This window comes from Dasypus novemcinctus, chromosome 9 (genome assembly GCF_030445035.2).
Source record: "Dasypus novemcinctus isolate mDasNov1 chromosome 9, mDasNov1.1.hap2, whole genome shotgun sequence".
NCBI lineage: Eukaryota > Metazoa > Chordata > Mammalia > Cingulata > Dasypodidae > Dasypus > Dasypus novemcinctus.
In genome coordinates, this window is record NC_080681.1 from 97,013,823 (window position 1) to 97,026,323 (window position 12,501).

General features: G+C 38.6%; 1 protein-coding gene across 1 annotated transcript in view; it reads left to right on the forward strand.

Annotated features, from left to right (window-relative positions):
- The window catches only part of GNL2 (G protein nucleolar 2), a 22,669-nt gene continuing 10,168 nt past the window's right edge, over positions 1–12,501 (forward strand). Inside the window, exons 1-8 of the mRNA XM_023582738.2 lie at positions 1–211; positions 2,212–2,296; positions 3,251–3,345; positions 4,790–4,929; positions 7,518–7,702; positions 9,586–9,652; positions 10,710–10,868; positions 11,371–11,484. Coding sequence (XP_023438506.2) covers positions 148–211; positions 2,212–2,296; positions 3,251–3,345; positions 4,790–4,929; positions 7,518–7,702; positions 9,586–9,652; positions 10,710–10,868; positions 11,371–11,484 — 909 coding nt within the window. The 5' untranslated portion in view covers positions 1–147. The remainder of the gene's footprint in view (positions 212–2,211; positions 2,297–3,250; positions 3,346–4,789; positions 4,930–7,517; positions 7,703–9,585; positions 9,653–10,709; positions 10,869–11,370; positions 11,485–12,501) is intronic.

The following is a 12,501-nucleotide window of genomic DNA, read 5'->3' on the forward strand; positions in this document are numbered from 1 at the left end:
GATGGAGCGAGCGGAAGTGACGCGAGCTTCTGCACACGAGGTCCTGCGCGGTTTACGCGGGTCCTTTCGGCTTCGTTTGCTCTGTTTACCCGACGTAAGACAGACACAGCGCTCTGCCCCGGCTCGGCCCTCCGTCCCACCGGCAAGATGGTGAAGCCTAAGTACAAAGGACGGAGCACCATCAACCCCTCCAAGGCCAGCACAAACCCCGGTACAGGCGCGGGGTGGGGGGGCGCGCCGAGGGTGGAGCTTGGAGGAAGCCTGGAGGAGGGCTCCAAAGGGAGCGCGGGGGAGGAGGGGCACCTCAGTGGTCCTACTTGGCGTGCGTCGAGCTGGGTGGCTACTGAGGATGAGAAGAGAAAGGAAAGTTACATTTAGGGTAGGAACACAGGAGGGTTGACATCTTGCACGCCTGTCAGGCCGAGGCGCAGACACTTGACGGGCAAAATGAGCACCCGGACTTTTCGGTCTTGAGGCCTCCTGGCCTTGAGATGCAGAGATTGGGAAAAGCTGCACGCGGCCCTGTTAAACCTGCCCTCTGTTTATGTTCCTATATTGGGTCAGGGGTCGAAGTCCCTTTGCCCGGTAGATATCAGTGTTAGATGGTTCCAGCTTTCCTCCTTGAGGAATTTGCCAGATGTAAGTTAGGTAAAGTCTGCTTTAAAGTGTTGTAGGCCAGGCCGCAGGCCTTTTACACACAACACCTGGTCTGTCACCTTAACTTTGATCGTCTAAATGAGGAGATTGTAGATTTGGCTCTTGGAATCATCCATCCACACATAGAAAACTCTACAGAACAAATATAGGAAAGATACTTTGAGGGTTGTGTATTGGTTTTGACAGGGTTCCACCCAGAGGATGAGTGGATGAACAGATCTCCTTTGGGGAACAGTCCTTTCCATTCAACATGATTTAAAGTTTTTTCCACATGTTTTCCTTGCTTGATGAGTATTCAGTTTGTGTAGACTGGAATCTTAGGATGTAAGGCCCAGGAAGGCCCTTAGCAATTATTGTTTTATAGATGAGGAGACTGAGCCAAAATAGGGGAAGTGAGGAGCAGAGCCCCTGGCTCTCCTGTCAGTTAGCCTGCTTTCTGAATAGATGAGTGTTTTGAAGGGCTCTCAGAATGAGATACCAAGCTAATGTGACCTTGCTTATTAGTCCTCCTCTCTCTGAGATGTAAGGCAAGAATTGCTACCTATTTAACAGTTGGTTAAACTAAAACGTATACCTTCATACCAAAATTGGAGTCTCCACAGTGCCTTTGCACATAGCACATCCTCATTATCTTTAAGTGAGGCAGGTGGGTCGCTTCATGATTATGAACACAAGTGGTGACCGACCAACTGCTTGGGTTCAAATTCTGGCTCTGCCATTTAGTAGCTCTGTGATCTTGGGTAAGTTATCTGACTACTCTGCCTCAGTTTCTGAGTCTGCAGAATGGGGATAATCTATCCACCTTTTTAGGATTATTGTTTAGAGTAAATGAGACAAGGCCTACAATGTGGGTAGCATAGTGCCACAATTAGTGCCCCCAAAATACTAGCTTTTGCCATTACCAAACACAATCCCATTAAGATAAAAGATTGTGTCATTTTTGTAGTACCTTGTAGCTTTAAAAATAATTTTTTGGGAAAGCGGATGTGCCTCAACGGATACAGCATCTGTCTAGCACATGGGAGGTCCAAGGTTCAGACCCAGGGCCTCCTGACCTGTGTGGTAAGCTGGCCCATACGCAGTGCTAATGCGCACAAGGAGTGCTGTGCCACGCAGGGGTGTCCCCTGTGTAGAGGAGCCCCACGCGCAAGGAGTGCACCCCGTAAGGAGAGCCGCCCCATGCCAAACAAGTGTAGCCTGCCCAGGAGTGGTGCCGCACCCATGGAGAATTGACGCCCCAGATGATGCATCCAAAAGAGACAAAGATTCCCAGTGCCGCTGACAAGAATGTAAGCAGACATAGAAGAATACACAGTGCATGGACACAGACAGCAGACAACAGGCAGAGGGGGGAGAAAGGGGGAGAGAAATAAATTTAAAAAATAAATATTTAAAAATAAATGAAAATAAAAATAATTTTTTGGAGCAAAGTAAGGAGAAAGTAGAGATTTTGTGGTGAGGGGGCAGCTTGCCAGGTTTGGGTGAGCTAGTTAGTATGTTTTAAGCAATGACCATGGTTAGTCTTCTTGGTTGTCAAATTTCTGCCTCTCCTAGATCGAGTGCAAGGAGCAGGAGGCCAAAACATGAGGGACCGGGCCACAATCCGCCGCCTGAATATGTACAGGCAGAAGGAGCGCAGGTGAGCATTGGCTGCTGCTGTGCTTTTCCCCTTTCCTTCATGCCCTTAGCTGAGACCTTTTGATGTTCCAACCTAACAGTCCCCACATAGAGTGGTATATTTTCAAATATCATTACCCCCAAAGTTGTATGTGGGTATTATTAAACTGTTAATTGTTGGTTAAGGACACAGGTAGTGGGTGGTGAAAAAGTGATGGTGTCACAATACTCCATAATAATGGGAGGTTTCCTTCGTCACAGGGTTGGCCTCACCAATGGCACATTAAATCTCAAGGTTAGATACTGTCAGATTCAGATTTGTTTTTCTTTAACAAAGATTATAGGACTGTATTACAAAAGCAACCGGAAAACGTATTCTTTTAATGCAAAACTTTAGATCACAACTTTCTGGCAGTTGGATACTCATTGCAACTCTGGAGTTCTGCTGAGGCAGCCTCTAACAGGGACTTGCTGAATGTGGCATTTTACTGGCTGCTCTTAATTTGTTTGATAATTAGATTCTTCAACCATTCTAAAAGATGTGTCTAAACACACAAACGTCAATGAACTTAATCTGCCTTAGTCACCTACTTTGCAAGTTTGTTTTAAAATTTTGAGTTCTATCATAAATCATCCTCTACTTAAAATTCATTTAAACCAGTCATCATATAATTACCCAAAAAACTCAAGTATGTGATTTTCTTTTTTTAAAGCAAACAAACAGTAAACAGATTTTTAAACTCAGCATTATTTGTTATTCATCTCGCAGAAATCATTATGTGCTCTGTTGCAAGAAGTTAAATGTCTTTTGGGCAATCTGTTTCAAATATAGAAGTACTTTTTTGTTTACTGAAATCTGTATTTCATGATCATTTTTTTTAAAAGTTCCTTTTGATGGAAAGCGTTTTCTGTAAACCAAACTTTGCTGTTGCCTTTCTTCTGTCTTCAACCAAAATCTGTTATTTCCTCAATTTAGGAACAGTCGTGGTAAAGTGATTAAGCCCCTGCAATACCAATCAACAGTGGCTTCTGGCACAGTGGCAAGAGTGGAGCCGAATATTAAGTGGTTTGGTGAGTATTGTGCCCTGTTGTTTTTGTTCTACAAAACATGTGCTTTATGGCAAAAAGTACAATGTTCCTGTATTTAAAGGGCAGGAGTTTTCGATGATTGAAACTGTCAAGGATTATATGAGAAAGTAATGGGGTTAGTATCCATAGTGAAAAAAGTGCTGAGAAAAGTAGTGTAGGTGGATTTCATAAATAATCTCTTTTTGAAGAGAGCTCATCGTTGTTAGTCTTGAGATAAGGCCATCTTTAATGACTAGCATTAACAGACCTTGGCATTTTCATTTCTTAATTTTGGTTGTTTGGAGAGATTACCGTTTGAGAGGTGGCATTGCAGGCATCTTCCTGCCTTTAGTTAGCAGAGTAGATGCATTAGCTTGAAGTTCTTTTGGAACACTTTTTCTTAATGGGGCTATGTTCGAGCTGAGTGACAGGATCTCCAGAGGTTCAACTGGGATCAGGGCTTGTTCCTTTGGAAGCTCAGCCTTCATTTCATTCTGGCTTTTGACCTTTTCCTTAGTCACTGCTAAGTGTGCTGGCACTTCATCTTTTCATAGGATACCACCCAGCACATTGCAACACAGAAAAGTGTCAAAAAAAATTCCAAAGACAGGCATTTTGCATGGTGGTTAGGAGCTCTAACTCTAGATCCAGACTGCTTGGGGCTGAATCCTAGTTCTGCCTTTTAAGTGACTGTTCATCAATTTCTTTACCTCTAAAATGAGGATAAATATAGTATTGTTTAACAGGACTGTTATGGTACTTAAATGTGTTAATACATGGAAAGTGCTTAGAATAATTCCCAGCCAATAGTGAGTACAATATACACATTAACTTCTCCCATTATTACCACCACCATCATTATCATCCTAATGTTTTGCATTTATGATAAGCTGTTTAACTGAATATATATTTTTTTCAGGATCTCAAATTTATATGGAATTCTCTGGGTAGTATTATATGTCTGGATTTTGTTCCCTTGCTTAGATTTTTGGTTACTTTAATAGTTCCTTCAGGTCCTCAAAACCCTAAAATAGTAATTAAGACTTTGCTTAAAGTTTCTGTGCTTCAGAATTCTCTGTCCCTACTAACCATTCGGCTGTGATTGGCTCCAGATATCTCTGCCAGATCTGGCAGGAAATAGGACATTTGTCAAATCTCATTTCCATTCAGTGATGTTTATTTTTCACTTTCATCCAGTTAAATTGGGCTAGGAAGCCTTTTGAAACCTTTTGTGTGTTTGGTTTTGGTAGATTGGTTCATGGTGTATGAATGCAGGAGAGGCAGTTTTTTTTTTTCTCCTCTTTAGTGTGAAGTAGGGCGGATGGATCAGGTGTTTGGATGAACGAGGGTAATTTAAAATTGCCTTTCACTGTGTCCTTGTGAACATAAATGCAAAACTAAGAATGGATTACTTATTAAATGGCAACATTCTTTATTTGTGAAACAGGCAACACACGTGTGATTAAGCAGTCATCGTTACAAAAATTTCAAGAGGAAATGGATACAGTTATGAAGGATCCATACAAAGTTGTCATGAAGCAAAGCAAGTTACCAATGTCCCTTCTCCATGATCGAATCCGGCCTCATGTAAGATGTCGAGTGCCCCTGGCAATGGAATTTCTTGGGGGCACCCCACACACATCTCCCCCTAATATATTTGTCTTTTGTTTTTCTTTAAAAGAAAAGTGGTTTTACTGTAGTAGGGACAAATTTTTCTGAGACTTCTATTTTCACCTTTAATAGGGGATTCACCATTAGTATGATTCACCTTTTGTCAGAGCAGTGCAGTAGCCTAGTGGGTAAAAGCAGACGTTTTGTGGGTCAGACTTGAAATTCAATCCTTGCTCTACCCTTTCCTATGGCCTTAGTTAGGTTTCATCCTGAGCTTTAGTTTCCCCAATTGTATAGTGGGTTAAATGTCTGTAAAGCACTTGGCCCATAGTAAGCACATGGCATGTCACAAGATAAAGAGCTAAATAGATACTAACTACTAGTGGTAGTGTTGTTTCTTATTATTTTTGAGGGGGTTTGCCAACTTGTTTCATTAAATGGTGATTCCATCAAACTCTCAGAATAGGAACAATTAGGATTGGGTTGGTAGGAGACCTTTGGAGTTGTGTGCTTTCAGCTTTCATCAGGTCCTTGGTCTTTCCATTTGAAGGCAAGGGTGCTGTTCAGCTTGGTTGTGATTGAAATTCAGGTACAGTAAGGATTGAATCTGGCTTGCATGGAGTTTCACAGGGAACCAAAGAAATGGCCTAATGTTTGCCTGCGTGTTTTTACTTGGATTGAATCATAATTCCCGGAAATGTAGTGAGTACGTAAGCTTTAGTTCCATTATAAGGAGCAGAAGGAAACATGTACTACATACATGGATTAAACAGTTCAAAGAAAAGTGTTTACTTGCAGAACAAAATAAAAATCAAGGCCTGATTATTGCGTCAGGTTTTGTCAGTTATGCTTTTGTTTTATGATGAACTAGAAGAATGGCACCTATTAGTGGAATGACTGTTTTCTCTCAGGGAAACACATGAGTGTAATTCATGAACCACAGACAAGTTGCTCATTTCCCTTGTTCTCTTTGTCTCTTCTCCCTAAAGCAATATTTTGACAAACTATTGAATTCTGTTTATGAGAACAGAGGTTCTATATGAATTTACTGCTTTGTTGCCCCTTTTAGTTGTTCAGTGCTTGTAGATTTCAATGCTTAAGTAGCCCATAAGTTTCATGAAGCAGTGGTCAGCTAATATTTTGTTACAGAAAGGTACTCAGAGTGAAGTTTGCTGCTTTGACAGTGAAAAAAATCTTATTTTAGTGTGCTATTACGCGTTATAAAATCTAATTCTGAGACTTTTTGCACAATGGAGTCAAATCAGATATGATTTTAACTTTTGCACAGTTAGCTATATGTGTATTATAATTCCGTATTTCCATAGCCATATAGTAAAAATACTGTAACATTTCCATATATACATTATTATTATATATTAGTGTATTACTACATTGTACATATTAACATATAGGGTTAAAGACACAAAACCATGTATAGTGTACATTATAGGTTATTTAAGGGATTTTTCCAGGATAATTTTGATTATACTTGTTTTGACCCAGTGACATTAGAATCTAATTGTATTGTGAAATGTGATTCTTCTGTTTGGGGACATTCCTTAGATGGAAGGGTAGCAAGTAAAACAAAACTTAAGAGCTGGGTTGGAGATCTAGCTGAGAAGACATTACTGGCTTAAGGATCTTTAGATGTTGGAAAGGGAGTCTGTTAAAGTTCAGCAGCCGTGGTGGTTGCTCTTGCCTCCTGTGTTTAGTAGCTGGTGCTTACAGACGAACTGCTACCCAGGACCAGAGGATTCTTTTTTTGAGGATCTTCTCTGCCGGCTGTTAACATTCTGTTACGTGATAGATCCTAACTCAAACTTTGACTTTTATCCTGCTTCAAAAATTCCTATGCCTATAACTCCTTTACAGGCACATCAAGTTCCAGTTAGTATCAGGTTCCTTTTATCACATCTAAACCATTATTTTGGACTTTTGCTAGATGTTTTTCATTTGAAGACTTTCCATGTGCGTTTAATAAAAATGTTACCTAAATTAGGAAAAAATGTTATCTGAAACTAAAATGCATCTTACAAAACAAGCAATTCCTTTTAGCCATGAAAGAAATGAACTTCCAAGAAAAAGCTGGCATTTACAGTTGGTTTAAAAAAAAAACACAAATTTGAGTATGATTGTCCTTGACAAAATCTGTGAATTTGGCGAATTTTATGCACTTGTTTGAAAGCTCAAAGAAGTGATCAGAAAAGATAAGTTAATTTTCATCATTGTAGCCTTAATTACATTTGACTGAAGTTTATGATAAATGAAATAAAGCAGAGTTTTTGGCAGGTCTTACACAACTATTCATATTTGCTTTATTTGCATTGCTTTTGTATTTTTCCAAGGAGGCTTACAGAACTTCATAATAGAAGAACAAGTGCTTATGTTATTTAAATAAGCATTTCTGATTTGAAACCAGGCTGAATCCATGTTTTTATAGATTTTGGTATGGGTTGAGCTTTGGGAAAAATAAAAGCAGAAAGCCTTTCCCTGGTAGGTTTTAAGTTTTTGCTTTTCCCCAGGGCTTTCCTTAGTTTTACCTATAATTCTCCTTTTCTCTTTAGAATTCAAAAGTGCACATTCTTGATACTGAAAGTTTTGAAACTACATTTGGCCCTAAGTCACAGAGGAAGCGACCAAATTTATTTGTGAGTGATATGCAGTCTCTTATAGAAAATGCTGAAACGTCATCTGAGAGTTACGACCAGGGCAAGGATCGTGATTTGGTGACTGAAGACACTGGTGTGAGGTACAGTTTTAAAGTTCATGCAGATCTCCTTATTTGCTCTTCTACAACAAAACCTTTTCTTTTCTTTTTTAGCTTAAATAATGGGCATTTATTAGCTCATGGTTTTATAGCTAAGAGAAAGTCCAAATCAAGGTGTCATCAAGGCCATACTTTTCCCCCAAAACTGGCGTTCTGGGGCTGGTTGCCAGTGGTTCTTGGTCCTTGGCACCTGTGTCACATCATAAACCACATGGCCTCTCAGTTCTCTTCCAGGTTCCGTTGAATTTTAGCTGCTTGTTTCCCATGGCTTTCTTTCTATCTGAGATTCATTCTGCTTGTAAAGGACGCCAGTAACAGGATTAGGATTAAGACACATCCTGGGGCACACCTTAACTGAAGTAATCACATCAAAATGTCCCTTTAACATGGTTTCCAGTCCACAGGAATGGATTTTCTTTAAACTTATTTTACCAGTGTGAAGCTCAGCAATTTAACTCATAAATGTAGAGTTAGTCTCTTTCCTGAAACTAAAAATATTGATGATATAGGAGCAGGCTGAAAATAATTTAAGGTGGTTTGTTCGCCATTTGTTTTTATGATAGGCTTGATCAGAGACATATCAGAAAATAGTTAGATGGGAAAATGCAAGAAAAAAAGAATAACAATTCATAATTCCTTAACTGGGTGGTGTCTAGAACTGTAGGGGTTCATGTTTGGGCTTTGAGGTATCTGAAGATAAAATAGAAAATTTATATTTACCAGCATAAAGTGGTGGGTTTTAGTTGTTTAGTTTTGTTTTGGGAGAGGGAGACAAAGAACCATGCTTTCACCATATTCTCGTAGGGATCTATACCCAAAAGAAGGTTAAGAATCACTGATCTTTCTTACACTCGTTTTTTATTTAAAAATATAATATCTTAAGACAGTATTTTAACTTGCCTTTCGCTTTTATATATTTTCCTAAACTCTTAATATATTTCCCCTTCAGGAAATAATAATGTAATGGTTAATGTCTGAATAGTATTTTATTGTAGCTGGTTCATTGTTGGACATTTATTCTGTTTATAGTTTTTCCCTATGATAAACAGCACTAAGGTGAAATGTTAAAGGGACTGAATCTCATCCTTAATGATGCCTCAGAAATTCTTATGGGGAAATTATTATATCAAAGAATAAGCATGTTTTTTTGATAAGCAGCTCCTACATTGTCCTCCAGAAAGGGTTTACCTATTTAGTTTCCCACTAAGCGTGCTGGAGAGTCCCTATTCTCATTCACATATTCTTAAATGATACAAAGGTTTTACCCTCTTAATGAAGAGACATTGTCTGTTGACTGCAGATGTGTTCTTCAATGTTGTCAGCTCATCACAAGCTTTGGGCTTCTGAGAACTAACGTCATGCCAGACAAAAAGAGGCGCAAGTTTATTTGTTCTTAGGATTATTTGGACTTTCTTAAGTTGGCTTTTCAGCTTTGTGCTGATTTGAATTTTTTGCTTTTCTAAAAGGGTCCTGTAGATTAATGGGGAAAAAACAAAACTATTTTTTTATTTCATTTTTCTGTGGGTAAATGCCTTTGAGGCTAGTAAATAAATAGATTATAAGCCTTATCAGAAAAATTTCACTTTCTTTACATGGGAGCTGTAGAGCATAGGGTATGGTTCAGATTCTGCCAATTCCATTTCATGAGTCTCTGTGATGTATTGTGTAATTATAGTCACTTAAATTCAGTTTGTTTTCAATCTAACACTGACTGGTTTTGATACTCTTTACCGAGGTACCTGGTTGACTTTTCCCTAAAGCATCCTTTTCATCTTTTGTTGTTGTTGTTGTTTGTTTGTTTTTCTTTTTTTTCTTTTCATCTTTATAGTGTTTCAGTTGCTCATTTTGGGTGCTTTCTTATTTAGAAATGAAGCCCAAGAGGAGATATATAAAAAGGGGCAGTCTAAAAGAATATGGGGTGAGCTCTACAAGGTGAGGCTCTTAAATTCTTGCTCATTGAGTGGTTCCTTTCATGTCCTTATATGAGAAAACTGATTTTGACTTTTTGAAGCTCTGTCAGATTACCTGTTAAAATGATGTACCTGTTTAGATGTATCATATGTAGTTAGAACCATATGAGAACTGTTATTTCATCCAGCCTTCTTAATTCTATAATGTTAAAGGAAAAAATGGTTAATAAGGTTGATACCTTACCCACACTCACCCAGTTTGTTAGTGGAAAAGGCTTTGTATATGCTGAGACCTGAACCAGTGCTCTTCACATGGCTGAATTTTATGTCCACACGCTAATACAGGCATACCTTGGAGATATTGCAGGTTTGGTTCGTGACTACCACAATAGAACAAGTCACACACATTTTCTGGTTTCCTGGTACATAGAAAAGCTATGTTTACACTATACTGTAGTCTATTAAGTATGCAACAGTATTATGGCTAAAAAAGCAATGTACTTACCTTAAATAAAATGTGACACTGAGACACACAGTAAGCATATGCTGTTGGAAAATTGGAGGCAATAGATTTGTTCAACACAGGGCTGTAACAAACCTTCAATTTGTAAAAAAGCACAATATCTGTAAAGTGCAATAAAAAGAACAAGGTATACATGTAATATTTTTGGAAACTAAGACCTTCAAGCACAGACATAACTAAACAGTAACATAATAAAGAAAACTAGTACCATAAAAGTAAACTATGTTTTCTTATAGTACACAGACTTACACAGGAGAAACTTTTAGAAGTTAAAGAACTAAATGATTCAGAGCATAGTATTCATGGAGTAGAATAGTTTTCATGTAAATGAGCTAGTTTTCCTCTTTGAAAGTCAACACGGTTCACATACCCACAGGATGAAAAGACGTTTAAATTCTGATCACTGGGCATTGAGATTGGCCACAGCTTACTTTCCTCAAGACTGTTTTGAAATTGTCTCTAAATATTTTCTTTTTCCCAGGCTCCCTTAAATATCATCCCTTTTTCATTTTATATTTGTTCTATAGCAAACCATTTTGCCTCTCTGAATTTGCAGGTGATAGATTCATCAGATGTTGTAGTTCAAGTTCTTGATGCTAGAGATCCAATAGGTACCCGTTCCCCTCACATCGAGACTTACTTGAAAAAGGAAAAACCCTGGAAGCATCTCATTTTTGTTCTTAACAAATGTGACCTTGTTCCAGCCTGGGCAACAGTAAGTAAAGCTGCTAATCCAAATCCTGACTGTGGAAGCCAATCAACCCATGTTGACTTTGAATTATCAGTTAATAAGTCAGATTCATGGTTTCTGGGATTTGGGACATTAAAGTGTTGCACTCTTGAAATTGGTTTCAGTTATTGGAGTGTTCTCAATGAAAACAAAACTAAAGTGTGTTTTGTTGATGATAGGGAGAGGCACTTTCTAATCCCATAAAGAGACAGCTGTCACAGCCACTGGTCTGTTTTATGTTGTGTTAAAATAATTGCATTTACCTAGCAATGAAGGCATTTTTAAAATATTGTTTTGCTTTTATGAAGCAAAAGATAAAGTATTAACTGTCATACTTAAAAAAACATTTCAAAGAATTATAGCTAACATTTTCCTTGGACAATTGTTTATTTGAAAAAATATCCTGTAATTCAAGCTCTCATTCTTCCATGTATTGTAAATAAACAAGTTATAGCAGTTTACCAACATCATCTTTTTTTCCCTTTAGAAACGTTGGGTTGCTGTCCTCTCCCAGGATTATCCAACACTTGCTTTCCATGCAAGTATTACTAACCCCTTTGGCAAAGGAGCATTTATTCAGCTTTTACGGCAGTTTGGAAAGGTATGAGACCTGTTCTGTTTCTCCTGGAGTTGTGTGGCTGTGGTGTGTATAAAAATTGATCTTGGCCATCTGTGTGTCAGAAAGTTACCATCCTCATTTTCCATATTTTCTTTGTATTGAGAAATGTGTGTTTTAGAGATGCAAAGGCTTGTAGAGCCTCAGATTATAAAGCATTCTGAAATGTTTTCTAGCTCGACCTTTCCCTACTTCACGAACAGCATTGCTTCCCTTGGCCATCTTCCTAGCACCTGAAGGACCAGCCTTGGGTCCTCCCCTCCAGGCCTGCTGCCTTAGTCCACTTTCTGGGGTGGCCTAAAGCCATCATTCTGGGAATTTCCCATGGTTCTTTTCCTATATTGGAGCCATGGCTCATTGGATTCCTTTTCTTTGTTTTTCTTGTTTTTTTCCTTCCTATTGATGGAATATATTTTCCAAAAGCTTCCTGAGAAGGGGTGTTTGGAAGGAATATTTTTGAGACCTTAAATTCTGAAAATTTCTTCTTTCTACCCTCACATTTGATTGGTGGTTTGGCTGAGTGTAGAACTTCAGGCAGGAAATCATTTTTCCTCACAATGTTGAAAGTACTACATTGTCTTCTGGTTTCTGGTGTTGTGGTTGAGAAATCGGAGCCTACAGTCTGAAACCTGACCCTTTGTGGCTGTTATCTTTTTTTAATCCCTGTTCTGAAATCTCAGTGATATGCCTTGGACTGGGTCTTTTACTTCATTGAGCTAGGCATACAATGGGACTTTCTTATGTTATTACTTTGAAATTTCCTCTTCCCCTCCATCAACTTCATTCTCTCTCAGGAGTTTGACTTTACTTCCTGGTTTAATCCTTCAGTTTTCTTATCTTTATTTTTGTATGTGTGTGGCATTTTGCTTTACTTTCTAAGCGATTTCCTTGCCTAGATTTTCCAGCCCTTCTATTGCAAATTTTATTTTGCCCATCACTTTTTTTTTGGAAGTACCATGGATTGAATTTGGAACCTTGTATATGCGAAGCAGGCGCTCAACC